The sequence below is a fragment of the Scyliorhinus torazame genome, chromosome 10 (genome assembly GCF_047496885.1).
Source record: "Scyliorhinus torazame isolate Kashiwa2021f chromosome 10, sScyTor2.1, whole genome shotgun sequence".
Lineage (NCBI taxonomy): Eukaryota > Metazoa > Chordata > Chondrichthyes > Carcharhiniformes > Scyliorhinidae > Scyliorhinus > Scyliorhinus torazame.
In genome coordinates this window covers 193,856,780-193,884,664 of record NC_092716.1, presented here as the reverse complement: position 1 = coordinate 193,884,664, position 27,885 = coordinate 193,856,780, and the positions used below count along the sequence as shown (strand labels likewise).

General features: G+C 44.6%; 1 protein-coding gene across 4 annotated transcripts in view; it reads left to right on the top strand.

Annotated features, from left to right (window-relative positions):
• Positions 1 to 14,226, top strand: part of syt9b (synaptotagmin IXb) — a 145,199-nt gene extending 130,973 nt beyond the window's left edge. For all 4 annotated transcript variants that reach the window (XR_011933063.1, XM_072466223.1, XM_072466222.1 and 1 more), the window contains one exon: positions 13,456 to 14,226. Coding sequence is in view for 2 of the 4 variants with exons in the window: in XM_072466223.1 (XP_072322324.1) it covers positions 13,456 to 13,524 (69 nt within the window). In the remaining 2 variants the exon portion in view is untranslated. The remainder of the gene's footprint in view (positions 1 to 13,455) is intronic.
• The last annotated feature ends 13,659 nt before the right edge of the window (positions 14,227 to 27,885 follow it).

The window sequence follows — 27,885 nt, the reverse complement described above, 5'->3', positions numbered from 1 at the left end:
AAAAAAAATAGGGGCAGGAATAGGTGATTCAAGCCAGCTCCACCATTCAATAAGATCATGACTGAACTTTGATTGCAGCTCCACTTTCCCCCCCTGATTCCCACAACCCTTATTTCCTTATAGATCTCAGTCTCGAACCTACTGAGCATTCTCTGGGGCCGAGACTTCCAAAGATTCATACCCTCTTGAATTAAGAAATTTTTCTTAATCTCTGTCCTAAATGGCTAACTCCTTATCCTGAGACTATGTCTCCTAGTTCTAGGTTCACCAGCCAGGGGAAATGGCCTTTCAGGATTTAGGTCAAGGCCTCTTAGAATGTTATGTGCTTCAATGAGATTCTTGTAAACGTGGAAGAATTATAAGGCCATTCTATTTAATCTCTCCTCATTGAACAACCTTCTCATCCTAAGGGCCAACCTTATATTACTGTTTGAAGATGTCATCAGTGTGATTTGGATGAAGTCTCCGACCAATGTTGTGCTTGATTTGCAAGTATGCCTCACTGTTCCAAGGTAGTGAAAGGTGTTCCAGTGGAAGCATCAATATTACTTTTTGAGTGCACATCAAATCCTGTCTTGTGGTTTCTCAGTAGTTTCCGACTTTGCCAAATTTAACAAATTTTGTCCCTGAGTTAAAGTGCAAAATACGTCAGGCCGAAATGACAGATTAAGCAATCACATTCAAGATCTCAATTGAGTGAATAGTGCACAAGTTAGACATTTGTGAAAATTAAATCCAGATTCAATTTGCGATGATTTAGATCCATTTGAAAACACTAAGGGCATGTTTTCCAGAAGCAGAGGCAGACCGCCATTGGCCAGCGGCGGGATCTTCCGGTCCCACTGCTGTCAATGGGATTTCCCATTGAATCCACCTCATGCTGCCGGGAAACCCACAGTCGGGATGCCCCTTCGGCGAGACCGGAAGGTCCTGCTGGTATGAACAGTCAAAAGGTCTCATCCAATGTCTTGTCAATACATCTAAAGAATGGACAAATAAAAATGGTCATTGATAAGACATCATCTGAATTTCCCACCTCTTTGGATGCTCAGTGATCATTCCTTTAATTGTTCTGTACTTTGGCTGTGACACATTCCTTCCCCACCCCCACCCTCCACTCCCAAAAGGTAGTTTATACCATTAGCTAATTTTAGGATTAATTCATCCACCTTTTAGTGGCATCTGCCACTTTGATGGCCCTTTTGACCCTTCTCTGGGTACTTGTCTGCCCAAAGACACTGGCAAGTTCTGCATCTGGCTGGATCATGTGACCACCATTTCCTGTGATCTTGCCGCCTCCCCTTCTCTGTAATCTATTCAGCTCTCCAACAATCTGTGATTCTCAACTTATGGCCTCTTGCATATCTCAGATTTTCAATACTTAATAATAATAATAATAATCTTTATTGTAACAAGTAGGCCTACATTAATGCTGCAATGAAGTTACTGTGAAAATCCCCTAATCGCCACATTCCGGCGCCTCTCCCTCCACAGAGGGAGAATTCTGAATGTCCACATTACCTAACAGCACGTCTTTCGGAACTTGTGGGAAGAAACCGGGGCCCCCAGAGGAAACCCACACTGACACAGGAAGAACGTGCAGACTCCACACAGACAGTGACCCAAGCCGGAATCGAACCTGGGACCCTAGAGCTGTGAAGCAACAGTGCTAACCACTGTGCTACCGTGCTTCCCGCAATTTCACCATTCTCACCAACTTTTACTATTGGTAGACTTGCCTTCAGCCATCGAGGCCCTAAGCTCTGCAATACTCTTCCTAAAGCACTCAGCCTCTCAATATCCCTCCTCATTGAAAACATTTCTTAAAAATGACCTCTTTGACCAAGATTTTGGTCACCTGCTCTAATATCTCATATGTGGCTCTGTGTTAAATGTTGTTTGAAACTGCTCCTGTGCGGACTCATGCCATGTTAAAGGTGCCATATAAATACAAATTCTTGTTGCTGTTGATCAACCCTGGGTGATACCATCTATTATCAATGGAATAAACTTGGTACAGAGAGGTGATGATGCATCATGTGCACATCAGCAGAAGAATGTGGAACTTGCTATGACAGGAAGTAGCTGGGACAAATAGCATTGATGTATTTAAGAGCAAAAAAATAAATGCTGAGAGCAAAGGGAATAGGAGGATTTGCTGATTGGGTGGGAGGAGGTTCATGTGATGCAAAATCACCAATCACTGGTTGGGTTGAATGGCCTGATTCTAAGCAGTAAATTCTTTGCAATTCCACATAACTTCTCTTTTCCATATTCCACATTCAGAAGTAAAGCAGATGAGTAATGGGACACGTTTTTTTCCATTTCCTCCTCCTCCTCCTCAGTTGCGTTCCTTGTGAATATGTGGTGTCCTGTTGGGAATTATGTGACAGAAGTTTTATGCTTCCAATTCACAGGCTTCTGATGTGTAAAAAGGCAAGATTTTATTCATTCATCAACCCTTTAATTTAAATAATGTATTGCCAATGAATCTGATTTGATTTGCGACTATCTGTTTGGTCGACCTATTTCTCCAGGAATGAGGCTATGTGTAACTTTAAAGGATTTATGTTTCTTGTTTCTGTTCTTTCTGATTTGATCGGAGGTACACACATTGACTAAGTCTCTCAAAAGTGACTGTTAGCTAAAGATTAAACTAATGGAATTTAAGTGAAAATATCAACCTGATTAGGAAATTGGCTGAATGGCAGAAGACAGAGAATAGTAATAATAGGCAGGTACTCTAATTGCACTGTAAATTCTGTAAAATTGGCGGATGTGACAAATGGTGCTCTACTAGTTACAGTCTCAATTATTCACTCTGTTCATTAACAGCTTAGACGAAAGCAGTGTATTCAAGCCAGATTGGGGGAATTAGCTCAAATGGTAGATCGCTCGTTTAGCATGTGAGAGGTAGTGGGATCGATGCCCACGTTCTCCACTTTCATTTATGGGTGGCGCAGTAGCACAGTGGTTAGCACTGTTACTTCACAGCGCCAGGGTCCCAGGTTCGATTCCCGGCTTGGGTCACTGTCTGTGTGGAGTCTGCATGTTCTCCCCGTGTCTGCGTGGGTTTCTGTGACTACCTGGGCCCCATGTCTCGCTCATTGTCCCCCTCCCCCGCATCCTCCTTGTCGGACGGAGCCTGCCCTTCCTCCTCATCCTCCTCCAGCACATCGCCCCTCTGCTGGGCTATATTGTGGAGGACGCAGCAGACCACTACGATGCGGGCGACCCCCCTAGCCTCATATTGGAGCGCCCCTCAAGAACGGCCCAGGCACCCGAAGCACATCTCAGTGTCCTCCAGATCGGCGTCATCAGCCACGACTGCAGTGGGTAACCCCTGTCACCCAGCAGCCGAAGCACATCTTCAGGACTCTAAAGCACCGCTTGACTACACCCCTGGCCGCTGTATGCATATCGTTGTATCGGGTCTCCGTGTCGGTCAGTGTCCTCCAGATCGGCGTCATCAGCCACGACTGCAGCGGGTAACCCCTGTCACCCAGCAGCCAGCCCCGCAGCCGAACGGTTGCCCCTCAAACATGTTGGGATCACCAACTGTGCCAAGCTGACTGCGTCATACAACCTGCCCGGGTATCAGCCACAGACGGGCATGATACGCATCTGTTGGTCGCAGACCAGCTGGATGTTCATGGAGTGAAAGTTCTTTCTGTTGGTGTATAGCGACATGTTATCTGCAGGTGGCCGTAGGGCAACATGCATGACATCGATCACCCCCTGGACCTGGGGCATCCCGGCGACAACAGCGAACCCCGCTGCCCGGGCATCCTCGTGGGCTCAGTCCACATGGTACTGGATGTACTGGTCCGTGTGTGCATATAGAGCCTCCGTGATGGCATGGATGCACCTGTGCGCCAATGTCTGCGAGATCTCAGACAGGTCCCCACTTGGCGACTGGAACTACCTCGTTGCATAGAAGTTGAGGGTGACCGTCACCTTGCCGTCCATACGACCGGTGGCACTGTGTAGAACCAGGGGCCGGGGTGGGTGGTCAGCAAGATGGCCGCTGTATGTGCGGTCGATTGCTGGGCATTGCCTCAGTCCTGGGGGGGGGGGCGAGCGGGGTTGGGGGGAGCGGGGGGTGCACCCCGGCTGCTCGGCCGGAACATCCTGATTTGGCGTCAAACTGGCGGCTATCGCGATTTTGGCGTCGGAAGCTATTCTCCGCCCAATCGCGTTTCCCGATTTTGGCGTCGGCAAACGGAGAATCCAGCCCAATGCTTCTTAAGCTTAAAATGGGAAGCTGGAGCTATCGCTGAAGATTTTTTTAGGACACTCACCTGGACTACTTTGTTTGAAAGGTCATCTTCTGCAGGTTAGATAAAATAATAGCATCTATTCATGCGGTGTCACCAAAGTTATTTTATTAGTATTACTCCAAGGTATATGATGATGCCATTGTGCTTGGCTAATTTTCAAAAGCTAATCTTATCTCAGCAAGGAGTTCAGAATTCACAGTTTGATTGACAGTTTAGAGAGACTATTAAAGGATTGGCTGTTTTTGAAGTGGGATCGAAATAGAGGTTTTATTGTTTTTAGTAAGAGATTAGCAACTTGCGGCTTAAAGGCTTCAAATGGATTTTATAAATTGAAGGTTCCCTTCACTACAATCTTGTATGAACGAGAGCTGCATTAGATTGATGAACGCTTTTCTCCATCTCTACATTGCTCCTGAGGTCTTCCCATAGTGGATGCTACATCACTCGGGTGTTTGGGACTACAATGGCTAATGTGAGACTGGAAACAGTACCACCACATTATGATGTAATGGGGAACATGGGAGTAGTAAAGCTTAGTGGTGAGTTTGGTGGAAGTCAGTATGAAGATTGCACTTGTTGAGGACTGTATCTGTATATATGTAAATGGTGATGTAAAATTAAAGAACAGCCATTGTTCAAACATATAAGCCTCTAGGCTTCTTCAGGAAACAGCACATACCTTTACAACATGGTGGTAGCAAGTGAATGACCCCCAAATCCCGAAGAAGGAAAATGTAAACAAATTGCAGTCTGACCTGAGAAAAGTGCATCAAACCTGAAGATCTTGATTACACAGCTTCTGATCACCTAAGAAACTCCATTACAGACATGGAAACTGAAGGGCAGAAGGAAGATTCACAGTGCTGTGTAAAAGGACTCCACCAGAGCATGTGGAAGTTCATTGCGAGACCCGATGGAAAGCAGAGTCAAAGAACCTAGGCAGATTGCAAAGGGTGAGCAAGCTCCAAAAACAGAATGAAAAAGCACTTAAATTCAGCGCCATAATCAGGCAATACCGGCTGACTGATCGTTTTAACAAGCGCAGCCTGAAGAATGCGACATCCCAGAGCTGTCACCATAAGGCATGGCGAACGCACACAAACTAAAATAAAAATTTTGAAGAGAAGTGAGGGCAAAAAAATCAGATACAGTTCTAAGTTCAGGAAAGCAACTAGCTCTCCAAGACAATTTGTTCAAAAGGTTTCCTGCAGAATCCGGCCAAGCATGAGAAAAAAAAAGATTATTCGGTACCATTTAAATAAATGTTAAAGTTGTACTCTGTCGTGTTCAAAACAGTCATGGATAGTGAATCAACACTGTCAGGCAAGATAAGGCAGATGGAAGGGCCAGACCAGGTGCAAAATTGGGTGTTATGGAGAAGAGGTGTTTTAAAATATATGATAGTATCAGAGTTGAATAAGAAAACTGAGGCTGAACAAGTGAATGCACTTTTATATTCAGAACTTCCGATAGCCAAAAATATAATTGCCAGACCAGGAATAAATGATTCTTCTGATAACTTTGGAGTGTTAGGATCCTGGAAAGGAACACAGCAATTTGCAATTTGTAAAACTGTGAGGAAAGGATACTTCGCCACAGGAGTGATAACTTTGATAAGGTCCCACATGGAGACTTATAAAGAAGGCAAATGTGCATGGGATAGAGGGTAATTTGATAAGGTGAATGCAAAATTGGCTTAGGTGTAGGAAAGAAAGGGTGATGACATTTGGCTGCTCTGGTGACTGGAAGCCAGCGTCCAGTGGCGTACCATAGGGATCTGTTCTGGGTCCCCTATTATCCGTCATTTATATAAACAACAAAGATGTGGACGATAGGATCAGTAAGTCTGCGGATGACACAAAGATTGGCCGGATGGTTAACAGTGAGGTTGAGTGTCTTGGGTTACAGGAAGGTATAGTCAGGAAGGTCAAATGGGTGGATAAGTGGCAGATGGAATTTAACCCTGAAAAACGTGAGGTGATACACTTTGGAAGGGGAAATTTGATAAGGAAGTATGAAATGAATGGCATGACACTGGGAAGTTCCGAGGAACAAAGAGACCTTGGCGTGTTTGTCCATAGGTCTCTGAAGGCAAGAGGGCAGGTTAATAGGCCGATGAAACAGGTATATGGGACTCTTGCCTTTATCAATTGAGGCGTAGATTACAAAAACAGAAAGGTCATGTTGGAGTTGTCTAAAACTTTGGTGAGGCCACAGCTGTGTGCAATTCTGGTCAGCACATTATAGGAAGGATAAGATTGCACTGGAGGACATGCAAAGGAGATTCACCAGGATTTTTCTTGGGATGGGATATTTAAGTTATGAAGAGAGGTTGGATAAGCTTGTGCTGTTTTCATTGGAGCAGAGAAGACTGAGTGGCGATCTGATTAAGGTGGACAAGATTATGAGGGGTATTGACAGGATGGATGGGGAACAGCCATTCCCCTTAGTTGAAGAGTCAGTCATGAGAGGACACAAGTTCAAGGTGAGGGACAGGAGGTTTAGGAGGGAATGTGAGGAAAAACATTTTTACCCAGAGCGTGAGGATGGTTTGGAATGCACTGCCTGGGAGGGTGGTAGAGGCGGATTGCCTCACATCCATTAAAAAGTACCTGGATGAGCACTTGGCACGTCTTAACATTCAAGGCTATGGGCCAAGTGCTGGCAAATGGGAAAGATAGGTCAGATATTTTTCATGTGTCGGTGCAGACTTGATGGACCGAAGGGCCTCTTCTGCATTGTATTTTCTGTGATTCTGTGATACACTAGCAAATAGTTATCTTTTATGTTAAAACAAGATTTAATTTAAACAAGAATCAATCACATTACCAACAAAGTAACAGTGTTACAGTCAACTGTTAAAATGTTTCTTGAATAAAATAAATAAATTTAACTTACTCCATAAACCTGCAACTATATACATATTCCAATTAAGCTGACCAATATAGTTCAAAGGCCACTTATAAATAAAGTTAACAATCAGGTTTACTTGCTTTTCTCTGTGTAAAGGCCTTGGAGAGAACTTTTCAGGAGCCAGTTGAAGATCTCTCTTGTCAGACTAAAATCCTATAGCAAACTGCAAACTACAGACAGACCTGCCTCCACCCCTTAATTATATCATAAGGCATTATTCGGTCTCCTCCAACTAAGAATTCTCAGGACTAAGCACCATCCCTCATAAATTATCTACACCCCAAGGATCCTCCAAGATCAAAAGTGTCCCATTAGCCGTCTATCTGTAAACAAGTAAATGGTATAATCAAAGATTATCTCACTTTTACCACACTTTAATCACAGTTTTAGCAGACATGCTGCTTGTATACATCTTAAACCAGGGTTTTTAATGCTATTACTACAACAAATATAAAATATAAAATGAAACAATTTCCTACATTAAGTCCTTTGATACCAACTTTAACCTACGAAGCAATAAAATATTAGAGTGAGCCAAATTTAATGAGAGTCCAAAAGCCTGTGGAACCCATAAATGAGTTGTACAGCTTGGTTGAAAGTTATGACTATGGGGACCTTAAGCAACTAAATAGTAGTGGGAGTGGCCAATGGTACTCTTTCTGATGTACTCCAATCTCAAGAAAATCTGATTTTGGACAAAGTCATCCAAATCATCAGACAATCCACCGCAAAACGGAAGCAAAACATAAGATGGGCATGATTCAATAGCCACTCTACAGTTTGAAAATAATCAAAGTTCTATGTGTCATCTGAAATCAACCTTTATTTCCTCAGCATGGATACCTGTATTGCCCTCAACCTGCTCAAAATGGCAGAAGATGTCAAAACAATCGCCGTTGTCAACTACACTGAGTTGGAGACTCCAGAAAGTCCCTCAGTGCTGATGGTCTCAACTGGGACTTTAGTTCAGAATTGTCCTCACTTTTTGCAGAGACAATTATTCCAACTTCTTTCCAGATGGCAGAAAATACTCCTCTTCAGGCAGGCCAGACAAACTTCCACATGAGCGCCAACACACTTAAAAGAAGAAGATACAGAGAAGGAGCAGTAGGTTGAGCCTGAACTTCAGAGTCAAACAGTTGCTGTCACAGGACCAGGAAAAACTACAGCAGCCAAACTGAAGCTTCAAGCTCGCACACTCAACATGTAGCCGATCCTGAAGCAAGAGAAAGGCGACCACCAACTCACCAAGACACAGCTTAGGGAGGCACAAGTGCACATGAAGAAACAGAGTGCAGCACTAGAAGCCAAAGTGTGGGTTGAGCTCAAGGGTGAGAACATGCAAATATAGGAGAGGCAAATCTTCAACGGCCAGGAAGAACATGATGGACAGTATTAGGGTGATGGGACTGTAAAGGTTATTATGGGACTGGGGAAACAGTTGTCCTTATTATGATGCCGAGAGTCATATGGGAGTAGTAGAATGTAGTATTGTGCCTGGTAGCACCTAGTCAGGATTGTATCATGCATATAGTTACGTGTTATTAATAAACAATTATGGGCAGCACGGTGACATAGTGGTTAGCACTGCAGCCTACGGCGCTGAGGCGCCGGGTTCAAATCCCAGCCCTGGGTCACTATCTGTGTGGAGTTTGCACATTCTCCACGTGTCTGCATGGGTTTCACCCCCCATAATCCAAATATGTGCAGGGTAGGTGGATTAGCCATGCTAAATTGCCCCTTAATTGGAAAAAAAAATAATTGTGTACTCTAAATTTAAAAGAAAATTAATAAACAGTTATTGTCAAACCATACAAGCCTTTACACCTCTCCATGAGACAATATACAACCTTCAACAGATAGTGGCTTTGGAAGGGCATAGAACGTTTGAGGTGCCATGAGGGGTAGGTTTGAGACATTATTTGACATTCAACGGTATGGTGGGTATGAGGAGCCAAGTGGGTATGGGTGGGGGACTTGAGTTGGCATAAAAGTTATGAGGGTCCATGAGGGGTGGTTAGGTGGAGGGGGTGTGTGGGATGTGAGCTAGAGGGCCTAACATCTTCTAAAAATTCTGTGACAAAATCCCAGAGGGCCGAAGCGGGCCTTCTAACCAGACTAATGTCTTGGCATTCACCATCCCTGTGGCTACCTAGGTACTGCCTCTGGTGACGGCAGGCCTCACCCCTTTGACATCCCGCTTCCATGGAGAAAATAGGGGTTCTATATTCTGAGGGGCATCCAGCGAGTTGCGTAGTCTCCCAACACGCGCTACCCACCTCGGTAGTGAAGCTCCAGGGCACAGAGTGCAAAAACAAGTAAGTTATATAGTATACATGTGAAACACTAGTTGAACCTCAGCTAGAGCATTGTGTCCAAATCTGAGCATGACACTTCAGCAAGGGCACAGAAGAGATTTATGAGAATGGTTTCAAGGTGAGGGATTACAGTTATGTGGATAGATTGTAGAACCTGGGTTGTTCTCATAGCATAGAGAAGGCTAAGAGGAGATTTGATCCAGGTCTTTAAAATCATGAAGAATTTCAACCAAGTAAATAATGAGAAACGGTTATCGATGGCTGATGGGATGTTGATAGGAGGGCAAAAATTTAAGGTGATGGGCAAAAGAACGAGAGACATAATGAGGGAACATTTTATGCAACAACCTTTATGAACCTTTATGCAACAACTCGTTAAGATTTGGAATGCACTGGATAATAAGGTTGTGGATAGAGGTTCATAGCATCTTTCAAAAGAGAATTGGTCAGTATTTGATGGAGGGGTGAGGAAAGGGAATGGTACTAACTAAAAGAACCGACACTTACACAATGAGCCAAATGGCCTCCTTCTGTACTGTTCTATTCTGTGAATCAATGATGGAACTAAATGGTATTTACAGAAATAGACCATTCAGCCCAATAGGTTTTTACATGCCACAGAGCCCTTCTCCCACCTTCTTCACCTCACCTTATGAAGATACCTTCCTATATATCTGACCTTTCCTACTAAGTGAGATCATATTGGCTTGCAAATTCCCCTCCCCACTGAAATCAGGCCAGTGCAGAATGGACAGCTGATCCAATACCATCTGTTTTAAATTCCCAGCAAGCTGGAAATACCACCCTACCCTTCTGACTTGCCAAGGAGAGAAGAAGATTGATATTTGAATCTGACCTGTGTTTTGAAAAGGGAAGACCTATTTGAGTTCCACTTCTCATTGGGAGTGTGGGAGCATGGAACTGAGTTTCTTTGTACCAACAAGAACAATACTTTGAATGAATATTCCCCAGTGGGGTTGTGGGTGGGGGGAGGGGAGGGCGGTATGGGATGGTGATGGGAGGAGGGTATGTCAGGCAGTATCTGGGGCAGAACCGTATCGGCAGGCTTTTCACAACAGGAGAGGGAAGAGCAAAGGGGAAGGTCTTTGATAGGATGAAGGACAGGTTCATGACAGTAAGGCAAAAGGAAACAGCAGTGGAACCAACATAGAAACTGCCTAATTGCTGAGTATTCCCATCATTTTCTGTTTTTATTTTGATCTTATATAATTTGTTTAATGTAGAAAAGCTTTTCAAAGGATTTTTCTGGAACACAGAATTAGAAAGAATTACTACTGTGTTAAAGAAGAGGGAGCTGGGGGTGGGTAGCCACAATCTAGGTAAGAGAGGTGAGTTTTAAGGAGGATCTTAAAGGGGAGATGGAGCGAATAGGCTGAAGGGGTTAGGTAGAGTTTTCCAGTGCATTGGGACATTGGGGGCTGAAGGCATAATGAAGGCACAAGAGAACAGAGTCAGAGGATGGAGAGTTTCAAGTGGTAGGGATGTAGGCCAGAAGTGACTCCTGGAGGTAGCGAGAAATGAGTCCATGAAGGGAATTATACATTTGAGGCATTAGAAGAATGATAGGTAAAGTCGGTCAATGAGCACAAGGACTTCTTGAGTGAAAAAGGGCCCAAAACCCTTGCTAACTGTTTAAACTAAAGTTTGAATATCATACTAATGTTCCTATTTTGGATGTTCTCAAGGGTGTTATAATCCTTCACATGTGGGGCTCAAATCTGGACACACAATTCCAGATGAAACTGTTTCCCCGCTTTGCTTTCAAAGAAGTAACTGCAATTATGCAACATGTATCATGGCCTTTGGCTGTGCAGTACTTTGTGACATCCAATGAATTACTTCTGAATTAAAGTCATTTTTGTCATGTACGAAACTGCGGGAATCAATTTGCACACAACAAACCCTCAGAAGCAGCAGTGTGATAATGACTGGGCAATCTGCTAGTTAACAGGGAAGTTGGGCTGGGAAACAGATGTTGGCTTTGTTAACAGGTAAACATTGGTGCAGGACACCAGGAAAACCTCCATTGCACTACTTGGATCTTTTCTGGGATTTTTAGCATCTACCTGAGAGAACAGATGCAGCACCTCTGGGAGTGTAGCACTCCCTCCGTGCAGGAGAATTAGATAAAAGGGTTCAAAGGGAGACTGGACACAGCCTGTTGGCAGCTCATTATTGTATTTAACATACTATCGACTGAAGGACACAAAGGGACATTACATGATACTGTTGCATTTGTCATCGGTAATTATGGTTTTTTTTAAATTATTCTTTCATGGGCTGTTGGTATTGTTGGCACTGTTTCCGAGCCCAACTTCCCTTGAGCCCGGTGGCTTACCAGGTAGTTCAGGCAACAGTCTCATGTAGGCCAGACCAGCAGATTTCCTTCCCTAAGATCATTTGTGAACTAGATTGTATTTTGCAATAATCAATGATAGTTTTATGGTCACCATTACTGAGACTAATTTTCTGTTCCAGATTTTATTAATTGAGTTTAAATTCTCCAGCTGCCATGGTAGGATTTGAACCCATCTCCCCCACAGCATTAATTAACCGAGGCCTCTGGATTACTAGACTAATGAAATTATCTCCACCTCCTCCCCTTCATCCCCCCACCCCTTCCCATTGCCCCCTCATAAGAGTTGTTCTTCCCCTCACTCACAGTCTGCTGTCCCTTAACCTCAATTCCCCACTCTTCACCTCCAATGCCTGTTCCTTATCCCATACCCAGGCCTTACCACTAGTGCCCTCAGTGTCTTGCCCCTTCCAACCTGACCCCCAGTACCGTGCCGCATTTCCTTCCAGCGGTCAGCTGCTGCAAGTAATATCCGGCTAATAATCTTAATCAAAGTTTGTTTGCTCAGTTTTTGTTTGCATAGAATTCCACTGCTTGGGTCTTAATTGGCACAGACTGTTAGTTTACATTCGCAAATAGAGTTAAGACGTTTCAGTTCACTGCTGGCCCCTCACTTCACAGCTGCCTATCTGGAGGGTTTTTGTTTTGTGATACACAGCCAGCAATACACAGAATATGCAGCTAATGAGGACATGTCTGCTCACGCTGCCTTGGTCTTGTTCATGGCACAATATCTTCTCTGGAGACAGGTTAAAGTGCTGTGTCCTGCTTTTGGAGCTCTGATTTTAAATTACACGGAAATTGTAATATGGAAAGAACAGGATCATCCAGTCTGTGCCGGTGTTTATCCATCATGCAGACAGTACCCTAATTATCTTCCCTTCAACCGGTATATCACTTTTAGGTGTGGGTTTCGCACCCACCTCGGAGTGCAAACGTTGTAAGTTTAAGAACCACAGACCTCAGCACATAATCAAAGGTGACACTCCCAATGTAGAACTGAGAGAGCCCTCCTGTCTTTTGCAATGAGACTTAATAAGTTTCCAGAAGGGAAAATCAGTACAACTTGGGAAGTGACTGGTACTGGTTCAAATTGGTCTGGTATGCCTTAAAATGGAATTTCAGTTTGGACTAGTCCCAGACTTTTCCACATTTTAATGTTCTTACCTTCTGCCTTCTATGATTATGAAAGAGTGTTGAAGCCGATTCAGTCGTAACTTTTGAAAGCAAATTGGATAAATAACTTAATTTTCTGGGTTACGCCCAGTGGGACTAATTGTAAACCTCTCTCAAAAAAGCTGACGCAGGCACAATGGGCTGAATGGCCCCATTCTGTAGTTTCGGATTCTATGAGGCAATGAGTGTTATACAAATGCAAGTTGTTGCAACATTTATACCAATTACCAATGTCAACAGAAACATCCAGATTGGAGATGGAAACAAAATGAAGGGAGGAGTAAGGTGCTGACATTTTCTATTCGCAGCACCTGGATGCATGCCCTCTTTTACCAATTCATTGAGAACCTTGACGGTGTTTTTTTTTTGCTTGTGTGTGTTTGTAATGCAGTGGCTGAGACAAGCTTGTGTTGGAAGCCAAGGATCCTACCACTCTCTAAAAACACCGCCGTCTCCTTGAAGCAAAGGGGAACTGCCACACCTCCAGTCCAACTTGCCAAGGTACCTAACGGGATTCCAACCACAACCATTCCTGAAGAACCGTAATCAGGAAAGACTTGAAAATTGGGAGTTCTGTGACGATTGCCTAATTAGAAATTGTTTTTATTTCTCTCTCTCTCTCTTTTAATTTTCCATGCATGGAGACATTGTATTCAGTTGCATGCTGGTTGGTCATTCATTTTATTAGATACAAATATATATATAAAATATATACCTTGTTTTGTGTGACCATCACATCACTCCCTGAGTGACGTGTCACCCTATGATTTTGACAAGTTCTAGGTTCACCATTGACCAGAATGAGTTGCGACATCAGTGTTTTTTTAATAGTCCTAATATGTGACTATTATTTGGTCCGTCTCTTAATTATAATCTCATCAAACACATCTTCTCTGAAATGAAGCCAAAACTATTTTAATACAGGACATGCATGTTTTATTTATAGTAACAAGAGCAGCAATTTCTACTCCTGAGACAATGTGGCATCACTTGCATTCATCAGGTTTTCGTGGTATTCATTTTTAGAGAGCCTGGGGGATTCCTTTTTCTTAATATAAACACAAATGGCAATTTAAATGTACTGTGATTTATTCTTTATAAACATATGGTATGTAAAAAAATAAATCTCAGTTCCTAATAAAAGAAACAGTTTTGACATGAACTTAATTGGCTTCTCGTCTCTGTGGCTGTTTGTAGTAAGTTCCTCAGTTTTATTCGTTAACTTGCTGCAGTATTTACAACACAGAAACAGACCATTCAGCCCAACTGATCCTCTCTGGTGTTTATGTTCCACGTGAGCTTCCACCCACCTTACTTGATCTCATCATCACCACATAGCCTATCTATAATGTTCAAAAGCAAAATGTAATAGATCTGAAATTTGAAATAAAAATAGAAAACGCTAGAATCTCTGAGCAGTTTGATGGCACCTGGGAGAAACAGACTGAACATTTCAGTCCTGTGGCCTTTCATCAAAAAAGATACCCTCTATTCCTTTATCTCTCATTATGTCTAGCTTTTAACTTAAGTGCATCTATACTATTCAACTCAACTATTCTTTGTGGCAGCAGATTCCACATACTCACGGTTCCCTGGATAATGGCGTTTCTCAGGAATTCCCTATTGAATGTATAATTGGCCATACTATGTTTATGACACCTATTTCTGGGCTTGCTGCAAGCAGAAACATTGGGCTAGAGACATGGGGCATCAGAACTCCCACATCAGGCCCATATGGAGTTCCTGAGGCCTTCCATGTTGTCAGTGCACCTGCTGATGCAACTTTCCAGGAGATGGCCTCCTAATGGCTGCCTCTGTGCTCACCATCCTGTTAAGGTTGGCAGGTAGACTCCTGAGGTTGCCTGCAGAAATGCCAACAAATAAGGAGGCCCAAATACAATACGGCCATTAAGATGGAAGGAATACACCCTTGATCGAATCAGTGGTAGACGAGACCTTTCGCCTCTATGGCCTGAATCATTGGTTCTTGGAGCCTCTGTCTCCATTAGTTCCGGCCTCCTGCTGGGAGGCTGCCTCACTTGATCTGGCAGCAATGGGAGGGGAGGGGCTGCTTCGATGTCAGTAGAATACCAGTTCTGGTGCAAAATGGCACCTAAGTAGGTTCTGTATACAGAACAATACTTTTAACCATACCTCGGTACACATGTTAATAAATGTAAACCTTAATTGGACTAATTGGCTGACTGCTTTGGTGGAGTGGGCAGCCGATCTGATTCCCAGTCTGCTTCTGGGAAAGCACAAAAGAGGTGGCAATACATCAGGAGCCATCCGAACATATCACCCATTATTTTCCTGGTGCCTCACCTCCATAATACCAGGAATATCCTTCTCTAGGCCTAACAAACCCTTTTAGACCTCTACCAGGTCACCCTCAGTCTTCTCTTTGCGAGAGAAAGTACTTGTAACATAGTCTAGTGATAATGTTACTAAACTAGTGATCCAAAGGCCTATACTAATAAGTCAAAGTTCAAATTCCATTCTGGGCAGTTTAAGAATCCAAATTGTGGGCGGCAGGGTGGCACAGTGGTTAGCACTGCTGCCTACGACGCTGAGGACCCGGGTCACTGATCATGTGGAGTTTGCACATTCTCCCATGTCTGCGTGGGTTACACTTCCACAACCCAAAATGTGCAGGGTAGGCGGATTGGCCACGCTAAATTACCCCTTAATTGGAAAAAGAATAATTGGATACTCTAAATTTTTTTTAAAAGAATCCAAATTGCAGTTTAATAAAAGAACTGTATAATTTTTTTTTTTAAACTGGTACCATTGAAAGTGAGTCATCATGTGGAGTTTGCACATCCTCCCCGTGTCTGTGTGGGTTTCACCTCCACAACCCAAAGATGTGCAGGGTAGGTGGATTGGCCACTCTAAATTACCCCTTAATTTGAAATATTTTTTTAAAAAGTATGGTTGATCCCGCAGGAGTGGACACAATCCCCCCATCAGAATAGTCACCTGGACGTCAGGGGACTTAATGGCTCAGTGGAAAGAACCAGAGTCTTTGCACACCAGAAAAGTATGAAAGCAGACAAAGTTTTCCTCCAAAAGACGCACCTGAGGGAGAAAGACGGACTGTGGGTAAGACAAGCTGCATGGGACAGACCTATCATCCGTGTTATGGGACAAGAGCTAGGGGGGTAACCATACAGATAAATAAGAGGACGGTGTTTACTATGACAAGGACAGTTACGGACCCAGGGAGATGGGTACATCATGGTCAGTGGTGCCCTTGACGGGGCACCAGTGGTCCTGATCAATGTGTAGCTCCTAACTGGGTTGACACGGAGTTTAAAGAAGACCATGGCGGAAATCTCCTGCATAGAAACGCACCAACTATTATGGGGGGTGGAATTTAACTGGGTACAGGACCCACAGACAGACATGTCGAACCCCAAAGCAGGGAAGTCCTCCAACATGGCAAGGGTCCATAGGAAGTTCACAAGAATGATCCCTGGAATGAAGAAATTGTTGTATGAGGAACGGTGAGGACTCTGGGTCTGTACTCGGAGTTTAGAAGGATGAGGGGGAGATCTTATTGAAACTTACAGGTTACTGCGAGACCTGGATAGAGCGGACGTGGAGAGGATGTTTCCACTTGTAGGAAAAACTGGAACCAGAGGACACCATCTCAGACTAAAGGGACGATCCTTTAAAACAGAGGAGGAATTTCTTCAGCCTGAGGGTGGTGACTCTGTGGAACTCTTTGCCGCAGAAGGCTGTAGAGGCCAAGTCACTGAGTGTCTTTAAGACAGAGATAGATAGGTTTTTGATTAATAAGGGGATATGGGGTTATGGGGAGAACGCAGGAGAATGGAGATGAGAAAATATCAGCCATGATTGAATGACAGAGCAGAGTCGAGGGGCCGAGTAGCCTAATTCTGCTCCTATGTCTTATGGTCTTAAAATAACTCAGCACATTCATGGAGCAGATGAGGGCAATGGACCCATGGAGGTTCACACACCCAGGGGAGAAGGAGTTCTCCTTCTTCTCCCAGGTAAATAAAGTATATACCCAGAATGACTTCTTTGTAGTGTGGAAATCGGTGCTTCCAGAGATAGTAAGAGTGGAATACTCAGCGATCGTAATTTCCGACCACACTCCACACTACATGGGCATGAGGTTGGAGACGGGCCTTGCCCAATGCCCCCCATGGAGGTTGGACATATCCGTCCTCGCCGGGAAGGCTTTCTGCGAGAAAATATCACAGGTCACAGACCAACAACCAGAACGGGGAGGTCTCACCCTCCACGTTCTGGAAGGTGCTGAAGGCTGTGATAAGGGGTGAGATTATTGCTTATAAAGCGTAGAGACAGGGAAGCAACGGTGGCTAGGCAACAGCTAGTGTACTCCATACTGGAGATAGACCGCCGATACACCACGGCCCTGGCCGTAGAGCTCCGGGCAGAGAGGGAAAAACTACAAATAGACTTTGACCTGCTCTCCACAAGGAAAGTGGTGCACCAACTCATCCAGGCAAGAGGGACTCTGTACGAACACGGAATTAAGCCAGTCACCTGCTGGCTCACCAGCTGAGAAAGCAGGCAGCCATGAGGGAAATAGCACAGATTAGAGACAATGAGGGCAAACTATTAGCGGAGTCGGAAAAGGTCAACAACTCATTTGAGGCTTCTACCGGGGGAGTACACCTCCAAGCCCCCCGAAGGGGCACGAGGATGAAGCAATTCCTCGATGGACGAGACATGCCAGTCGTGGGGGAGGATAGGAAGCGGGGGCTGAAAGCACCATGAGAACTGGGAGAAGTCATGGACAGCATCAATTCCATGCAGGCGGGAAAGGCATCTGGACCACATGGATTCCCAGCGGACTTATATTAAAGATTTGCGATGGCACTGGCCCCGCACCAGCGGGAGATGTTCAAGGACTCGCTGACAAGGGGCACCCTGCCGCCTACGCCAGCACAAGCCTCAAACTCACTGATACCCAAGAAAGACAATGACCCGACAGAATGCGGGTCCTACAGACTGATTTCTCTGCTCAATGTAGATGCAAAAATACTGGCCAGAATCCCAGTCAGGCGATTAGAGAACAGCGTGCCAGATGTGGTGGCAGAAGACCAGGCAGGCTTTGTTAAGGGTAGACAGCTAATGTCAAAAATCAGGCGCCTGCTGAATGTGATATGACCCCATCCAGAGGTGATCATCTCCCTGGGCGCAGAAAAGAATTTCAACAGAGTCGAATGGAAATACCTCATAGAGATACTGGAGGGGTTTGGGCTTGGAGCAGGGTTCACCGCCTGAATGAAACTCCTGCATAACACTCCCATGGCAAGTGTGTGGACAAATACCACCAACTCTAAGTACTTCCAGCTGCACCGAGGCACAAGGCAGGGATGCCCACAGTCGCCACTGCTATTCGTCCTGGCGCCACTAGCCATCGTGCTAAGAGTGGCAAAGAACTGGAAGGGGATCCGGAGGGGAGATAGAGAGCACAGAGTCTCACTCTATGCGAGGGAGAGAGGAAGAACCCAAGGATCTCCAAAAAAGTCCTGCAAAGAATCATGGGGAACTAGCCCTCCCAAACCTGCAATATTACCACTGGGTAGCTACAGCAGAAAGTGTGAGGGGGTGGGTAAAGGAACCAGAAGCTGAATTGGTAAAAAATTAAGCAAGGTTCCTCCTCAGGGATGTCCCTCCGGGCCCTGGCCACAGCAGCGCTCCCATCCCCTCTGGCCAAGCACTTTACAAGCCCAGTGCTACTAGTCATGCTCCAGTCATGGAAACAGCTAAGACAACACTTTGGTTTGACCGAAATGTCCATCAAAACCCCCATCTGCAACAACCATATGGTTGGACGAATATGAACGGTGCCAGGCAGGCCTGGCTAACCATGCCCTCATGTTCTGGGCATGCTCCAGGATTTTTGGGTTCTGGACAGTCTTCTGCACGGCAATGTCCAAGGTTGTGAGGATTGTAATGTTCTTGTCGGATGGCCTGATTTATATTACAAGAACACTTGTAGCTAAAGCTATCAGCGGTTTATTAATATTAACTGTGGGTCAAATATACACAAAACAACAAATTTATAACAATATTGACATGTACAAGCAACCTCTCTCCCAGTTTTCTAGTCAGTCTAAAGTTACCTGACTCTAACATTCACTCATATACTAATGAGACTCCTAGTGGTCAGTCGGTGAATTACGACACAACCATGATATCACTACATCCTCTTTACTTTGAAGGAATAAATTTATACATTATCATCAGTATATTTACATGTGATATTGTTATGGGCGAGGCATTTTCAGAACCCCAAAATGTATCATGGAGTTCAACCAACCTCTCCCTTTAATGGATTTGTTGCTTTTCCTAGCACACGGCTTTTTCCCTAGGTGTGGGATTACAATTATGGACACATGGGTTTCTGAACACAAAACACTGTTTATTCCATGAACTCAACTTAACATCTTAAATAAACATTGGATCTCTTAACACCCCTTACTTCAAAGATAACTCAGAAAATATTGCAACAGTAAATACTTCCTTAAAATGTTCCTTCAAACTTCCAAGAGACTTAACACCTTTAAACAAAATCACATCAGGTTAAAGGCTTTTCTTTAAATCACCCAAATGATCCAGAGTTAGTCTTTCATGGTAGAGATCCAGCTCACTGCAAAACATAGGCACACACAAGCTCTTTTCCTCCAAACTGTAAAACAAAACTTCCAAAATGGCTGACCTGACCTCAGCTCCACCCACTCTCTGACATCACTGTTTTCTTAAATGTACATTGCTTAAACATCCATCTCACATGATACCTCCTCCCAAGAAAAATAAATAAATCATCAACTTCAAGATGATTTCATTTTTCACTTTTGCACCATCCACTAAGAAATGTACTCATCAAATATACGTTTTCATTTCATAAAAAAAAAAACACATGCAAACAGATATAATAATATAGTCCATTTTTCTTTGTTCTTCTTCCTCCAACCGAAATCCTTCTCGATTGACAGTCTCTTTGAACAAAGTCTCTGCACAATCCATCCATTCCTCTACTCCTCAGCACTTCTCTTCAGAATCAGAAGCGAGATTCTCCGACCCCCCCGCCGGGTCGGAGAATCGCCGGGGGCTGGCGTGAATCCCGCCTCCGCCGGTTGCCGAATTCTCCGGCACCGGATATTCGGCGGGGGCGGGAATCCCGCCTCGCCGGTTGGCGGGCCCGCCCCCGCGATTCTCCGGCCCGGATGGGCCGAAGTCCCGCCGCTAAAATGGCTGTCCCGCCGGTGTAGATTAAACCACCTCCCTTACCGGCGGGACAAGGCGGCACGGGCGGGCTCCGGGGTCCTGGGGGGGCGCGGGGCAATCTGGCCACGGTGGCCTGGCCCGCGATCAGGGCCCACCGATCCGCGGGCGGGCCTGTGCCCTGGGGGCACTCTTTCCCTTCCGCCTCCGCCACGGTCTCCACCATGGCGGAGGCAGAAGAGACTCCTCCAATGCGCATGCGCGGGAATGCCGTCAGCGGCCGCTAACGCTCCCGCGCATGCGCCGCCCTGAGATGTCATTTCCGCGCCAGCTGGCGGGGCACCAAAGGCCTTTTCCGCCAGCTGGCGGGGAGGAAATTCATCCGGCGCCGACCTAGCCCCTTAAGGTTGGGGCTCAACCCCCAAAGATGCGGAGCATTCCGCACCTTTGGGGCGGCGCGATGCCCGATTGATTTGTGCCGTTTTGGGCGCCAGTCGGTGGACATCGCGCCGTTTCCGGAGAATTTCGCCTCAGATAATTTAGTTCAATCTGACCACAGAGCCCCTGGCAATCCTCCAACACAGGAACATTGGTGATCACAGCTTTCAGGCAGTCAAATGCCTGTTGAAAGTCCGCTGTCCATTGAATTTGTTTACGTTTCTTCAGCAATTCCATCAGTGGAGTAATCACGCCACAACTTTTGCAAGCTGTTCGGTCAAATCCACTCATGCTAAGAAATCGCATTATTTCCCTTCATCTTCAGGGTATCGGAAACTCCGCAAGGAAAGTGATTCGGGCTTCTCCAAATTCACATTCGGCTAGGTTCATCACCAAACCCGCCACCTGAAGTCGACCGAAGAACTCCATACGATGTTTTAAATGTTCTTTCCATGTCTGGAAGTTGGAAATAAAAGCAGATTGTCCCACTTTCGCAATACAATCCTTCAATGGTGGGACAGGATAAGAGTCCGCTCTTGTAACTGCATTCACCTTTCTATAGTCCACACACAACCGTTGGGTACCATCTGGTTTAGGTCCCATCACTATGGGTGAGCTCCATTGGCTGTAACCCACTTCAATTATGCCATTCTTCAGCATACTCTCAATCTCTCTGTTAGCCTGTGCCAATTTTAAAGGATTAAGTCTATATGGATGTTGTTTGATAGGAACAGCATTTCCCACATCTACATCATGTATAGCCATTTTAGTACTTCCCAATTTGTCTCTACAAACTTGCGCATGTGATATCAATAACTCTTTCAGGTCAGTTTGTTTTTTATCTGGAAGGTAACTTAACAATTCATCCCAATTTTTAAGAACATCCTCATTTTCCAATTTAATTTGAGGCATGTCAAATTCACAGTCATCTGGATTTGTTTCGTCACTTTGAGTTAGAATCATTAAAACCTCCTTTTTCTCTCCTTCCCTTTCAAAGTACCTTTTAAGCATATTCACATGACACACTCGGTGAGTCTTCCTTCTATCTGGTGTTTTTACCACATAATTCACCTCACTTAATTTCCTTTCAATCTGAAACGGCCCACAAAACCTAGCTTTTAAAGGTTCCCCTACCACTGATAACAACACTAAAACTTTATCCCCACTGGCAAAACTACGAACTTTGGATTTCTTGTCCGCTACCCGTTTCATTACATTTTGTGCAACTTTCAAATGTTGTCTAGCCAATTCACCTGCTCTATTTAATCGTTCCCTAAAATTTGACACAGAATCCAATAGTGTAATTTCCGATTTCTCTCCCACCAATGTTTCCTTAATCAATTTACCTATTACCTCATGACCAAAAATTAGTTCAAAAGGACTAAATTTGGTAGACTCATTCGGTGCATCCCTAATTGCAAACAATACGAATGGGATTCCTTTATCCCAATCCTCTTGATAATCTTGACAATATGCCCTCAACATTGTCTTTAATGTGTGATGCCACCTTTCTAACGCTCCCTGCGATTCTGGATGGTACGCAGTTGATTTAAATTGTTTTATTCCTAAGCTATCCATAACTTCTTTGAATAACTTTGAAGTAAAATTGGTTCCTTGACCCAATTGAATTTCTGTGGGTAGTCCATATCTAGTAAAGAATTTAAGTAACTCCTCCACAATCCTTTTAGCTGTATTATTATATACTGGAATGGCCTCTGGGAACCTAGTAGACACATCCATTACAGTCAAAAGATATTGATTCCCACTTTTTGTTTTAGATAGCGGTCCTACACAATCGTTTAGGAGCCTTGTAAAAGGTTCCTCAAATGCTGGAATGGGTATTAAGGGCGCTGCTTTTATCAATGCTTGAGGTTTTCTTATCACTTGACATGTGTGACATGATTGACAAAATTTAACTACATCTTTATGTAGCCCAGGCCAATAAAAATGTTTCTGGATTTTAGCTTGAGTTTTCCTTCTTCCTAAATGACATCTCACTGGTACCTCATGTGCAACTCGCAACACCTCCTTTCTATACCCTACCGGCAATACTACTTGATGAACTTCTGCCCACTTTTCATCCGCCCCTGCATATGTACAGGTCTCCATTTTCTCATCAAGACATCATTTTTACGGAAATAACATTCTGGTATATTCTCAGATTCCTCTTCCGTATATGCTTTCTGATATATCCGTTTTATTTCTACATCTTTCTGTTGTAACTCCACCAATTTTCCTGAACTAAAAATATCCGCCTCATCCTCCACCTGTTCTTGTTCTTTTTCAACCATCTGATCAAAGATCGTTTCTGATAATTGCACTTCAACTTCATCTTCACTCTTTGATTTCTCCTCTTATCTTAACCTGCGACTTTGCGACCTTGTTACTACACAATCCGGAAAAATCCCAGGATATTCGTCCTTCAACACTTCAGTTGTCTGATTTTCCACTGGCCTATCAACCACAGTAGGCATCACTCCCACCTGCGATCCAGCTATATCATTACCCAAGATAAACTGTATTCCTGGACAAGATAGTTTATCTGTTACTCCTACTACCACTTCACCACTCTTCACTGGACTTTCCAACCTTACCTTATATAATGGAACGCTACTCTCTCACCTGGAATTCCACACATCACCATGTTTTCTGGCAACATTTTCCCAAACTACATAATTCCTCATCTCTTACCATTAAAGGTTGACTAGCCCCTGTATCTCTTAAAATTGTGACTTCTTTACCTGCTCCTCCTGATACCCATGAGTAAACTTTACCCACACAAGTAAATTCTTTAAAGACATCTGGCACCTTCTTATCAATCACCTCTTGATCAGGCTGTACAATGTTTTGCACCTCCTTCGCTTCACTTGGGCTTTCCTTTACCACTTTAACAAACCCCACTGTCTTATCCTGTTTTACCACATCAGCCTTCCCAGTGCTTTTCTTCAACCACCAACACTGTGACTTTACATGGCCTAGTTTATTACAGTGAAAACATCTGAAACTTTTCATTTCTTTTCCACCCTCCTGGATTTCTTTTTTAATCTGAGGTACACTCTCTTTATTGTCTCCCATCAGATCACCTTTACCTTTACCACTTGAGTATTTCTCATGTCCCCAGTTTCTATCCGCCACCGGCTGAAATTGATGTCGGAATCCAATCTTTGATTTATGAACTAATTCATAATTATCTGCCATTTCCGCTGCTAATCTCGCAGTTTTAACCCTCTGCTCTTCCACATGAGTTCTCACTACATCAGGAATTTTTAAACTCCTCCAAAAGTATAATTTCTCTGAGAGCTTCATACATTTGGTCTATTTTCAAAGCCCTTCTCCACCTATCAAAACTACTCTGTTTGAGCCTTTCAAACTCCATGTATGTTTAACCAAATTCTTCCCTTAAATTTCTAAACCTTTGTCTGTAAGCTACAAGCACTAGCTCATATACACTTAAGATGGATTTCTTCACCTCCTCATATGTTCCAGATACCTCCTCCGGTAGTGATGGAAACATTTCACTTGTGGTGATGCAAACATTTCACTAGCTCTACCCACCAGCTTTGTTTGAATCAGTAACACCCACATGTCCAGTGGCCATTTCATTTGTTTAGCTATCTTCTCAAATGAAATGAAAAAGGCGTCTACCTCCTTCTCGTCAAACCTTGGCAATGCTTGGACATATTTAAATAGATCCCCACGTCTTCGACTATGACGCTCTGTCTCATTATCCTCATCCAATCTCCAACTGTACATTTCCTTTAACGTCTGCCAATTTTAACTGATTGTCATATTTCATGGCCATTTTCTGAAGTTCAAACTCCCTCTCTTTATCTTTTCCCTGATCTGTATCTCCCTTTCTTTTTCTTTTTGTTCTGCTAGGACTATTCTTTCTTTTCTCCTTTGTTCTCTCTCCTTTTCTTTTTCCTCTCTCTCTCTTTCTCTTTCTTTTTACTCTCTCGCTCTTTCTCTTTCTCTTTCCTCTCTCTCACTCTCGTATGCAAGCCGCTTTAATTCATTCTCATGTTCCATTTGTTTAATTTGCAACTGAATTTTTGCCATTTCCAATGAGTCAAACTCTATCTCAGGCAACTTTAAATGCTTAACCACCGCCATAATTACCTCATCTTTTCGCATTTTGTCAGGTAATGTTAACTGCAATGTTCTTGCCAAATCTAACAGTCTGCTTTTCGTTTCTGTCCGTAAAGTACTACGTGTGATATTCTCCACCCCAAAAAACTTCTGAGCCTCTGAAAGAGCCATTGTTCACAACACTCTCCCCACTTAAACTAAAATACCACACCGGAAAAGCAACAATCCTTCACTGTCTTTAAGTTCACAAAAGCCAATCCTATAGGTAGACTTTTATCCCCCTCGAGCCCCCAATTGTTATGGGTGAGGCGTTTTCAGAACCCCAAAATGTATCATGGAGTTCAACCAACCTCTCCCTTTAATGGATTTGTTGCTTTTCCTAGCACACGGCTTTTTCCCTAGGTGTGGGATTACAATTATTGACACGTGGGTTTCTAAACACAAAACACTGTTTATTCCATGAACTCAACTTAACATCTTAAATAAACATTGGATCTCTTAACAACCCTTACTTCAAAGATAACTCAGAAAATATTGCAACAGTAAATAATTCCTTAAAATGTTCCTTCAAACTTCCAAGAGACTTAACACCTTTAAACAAACTCACATCAGGTTAAAGGCTTTACTTTAAATCACCCAAATGATCCAGAGATAGTCTTTCATGGTAGAGATCCAGATCACTGCAAAACACAGACACACACACAAGCTCTTTTCCTCCAAACTGCAAAACAAAACTTCCAAAATGGCTGACCTGACCTAAGCTCCACCCACTCTCTGATATCACTGTTTTCTTAAAGGTACATTGCTTAAACATCCATGTCTTAAAGGTACTCTCACATGACAATATCATTAACCTGTGAGCCTAACAGTATTATTTTTTCTTTAAAATTTTTTAAACTAGTTTTTTAAAAATGTGTGTGTATATATATATATATATATATATACACATACAAGAACAACAAGCATAGTATGTACAAATAGTCCAAATCTACAACTTGACTCGATCAGGTTTTCTTCTGATTCTGGGTGATCTTCTCAAAGTTTGACCATGCTGCTCAGAACTTGTAGATTCAATGTTAACCATGACATTCTCATGCTCAGGAACTGCTGAACTATCTGACGCTGCAGCTGGCATTGATTCTGACATAGATCCGTCATCCATCACGTTGTTGTGAAAGTCTTCTCTGCTTTTCAGGAATGAGGTGGTACTTCTTCAAGTACAATGGCATTTTTCGACCAATTCCCTGAATCTTCTATTGTCACAATGTCATCACTACTCAGAGGTGGTAAAGTTCTAGACAATCTGTCATAGAACTGCTTTTGTTTTGCTTTAATGTTTTGCATTTCCTGCAATACCACCGCATTCTCCTCCTTCTTTTCCAAGTATGGAAGTTTGGACACAAGCTTCTATTCATGAGTAACTTTGCTGGTAATCTACCATGTGACAATGGTGATGCTCTGTAACTCAATAGTGTGGGAAATGGATCAGATTGGCTGTCTATTGCCTTCTTCAACAATTGCTTCGCAACATGTACACCTTTTTCGACTTTGCCATTGGCTTGTGGGTACAACAGACTTGACGTGACATGATTGAAATCACACGTGACTGCAAAGCGTTGCCATTTTACAGCTAAAACAAGGACCACTGTCACTCACAACGACTTGAGTAATTCGGTATCTAACAAAGATTGACTAGGTACGCAGTATTACACTGCTTGTCGTTAGGTTTGACAGTAGAGCCATTTCAGGATAGTTTGAAAAATAGTCTATGATAATTAAATAAACTTTCCCTTGTAGGTGAAAGAGACCAATAGCTACTTTCTGCCATGGTGGTGGGTAAATCAGGGGCTGGTTTCTCTCAGCCCGCGCCGGTTAGGAGAATCCCCATTCCCGACGTATTTCGTGTGACACCGGTCCGCCGCCATTTTGTGATTCTCCCAACAAGCCAAAATGGCGTGGTCATGATCGGCACCGAGTGGCCCGGAGAAGCGCAATTCTCCGGGCCCCCGGCAATTCTGCGGGTGGGATGGGCCGAAGTCCCGAAGGCATGACCCCAGGTCATGCCGTCGCCGTTCTAACATGCTTTTAAAAATCGTGAGCCAGGAGGCAGGAGGTGAGGGGCTCGGCGTGGGGAGTGACCTCCGGGTGGCGCGAAGGGCACGGGCATGGGTGGGGAGTGAGAGAGTGATGGGGGGAGGACAGCCACGCCAGCCGGTAACGGTCCGCCATGGCAGGGCGGTGCCTAAGCCACGGCCGCCATTACAGCGGCCAGGCTGATGGACAACAACCCAGGGCACTGGCTGAGCGCGAGACCCCAGTCGTGCGGATGGTGCCGGACGCCCCCCCGCCTCCCCCCACCCGAGGGGGCGGGTCACCCAGCTGGCGACACCCACCGTCGGGTAGGTGCAGGGCGGCACCCATGGCATCCCCCAATGAGGACTCTGCCATCCATCAGTGGCACCATCATGAGGGATGGGCAACAGGAGTCGGGGCACAGAGGGTGCGGCCAGGGGTGGGTGTACATTCATGTGTGTGGCGCAAAAGTGGCGCAACCGGCCAACCAGGGTGGCCATGAAGTCCATGGCATATGGTTGTGGAATGGGCCATGCGCCATGGTTAAACCTGTTGTCTACCCCCCCCCCCCCCCCCACCTCCTGCAGATCATCATGTTTGGGCACCAGCCAGCGATGTTGGCCACCATGGCGGGGGCCGCTGCCCTGCATGCAGCCCTGTGGCAGCGTCGGCACAGGCTGCTCAGAGAGACGGCTGCAGCAGAGGGACGGGCTGCAGAGGGCCAGGTGGCACCCGCTCAGGCTGCAGGCCGCCCGCCCGACAGGCGCAGGAGGAGGAGGACAACGACGGGGGCGAGGCACAGGATGAGGATACTGATGTGGATGGGGGGGTAGGAGGAGGAGGAGGAGGTGGAGGAGGAGGTGCCACGGCGCCAGATGTGCCCGATTAGGCCTCGTGTCTACCGGCGCCGCATGTCCTTCGAGGACCTGCCAGACAGGGCATGCAGGAGGAGACTCCAGATGAGCTGGGAGACCATCACCCATATCTGCCA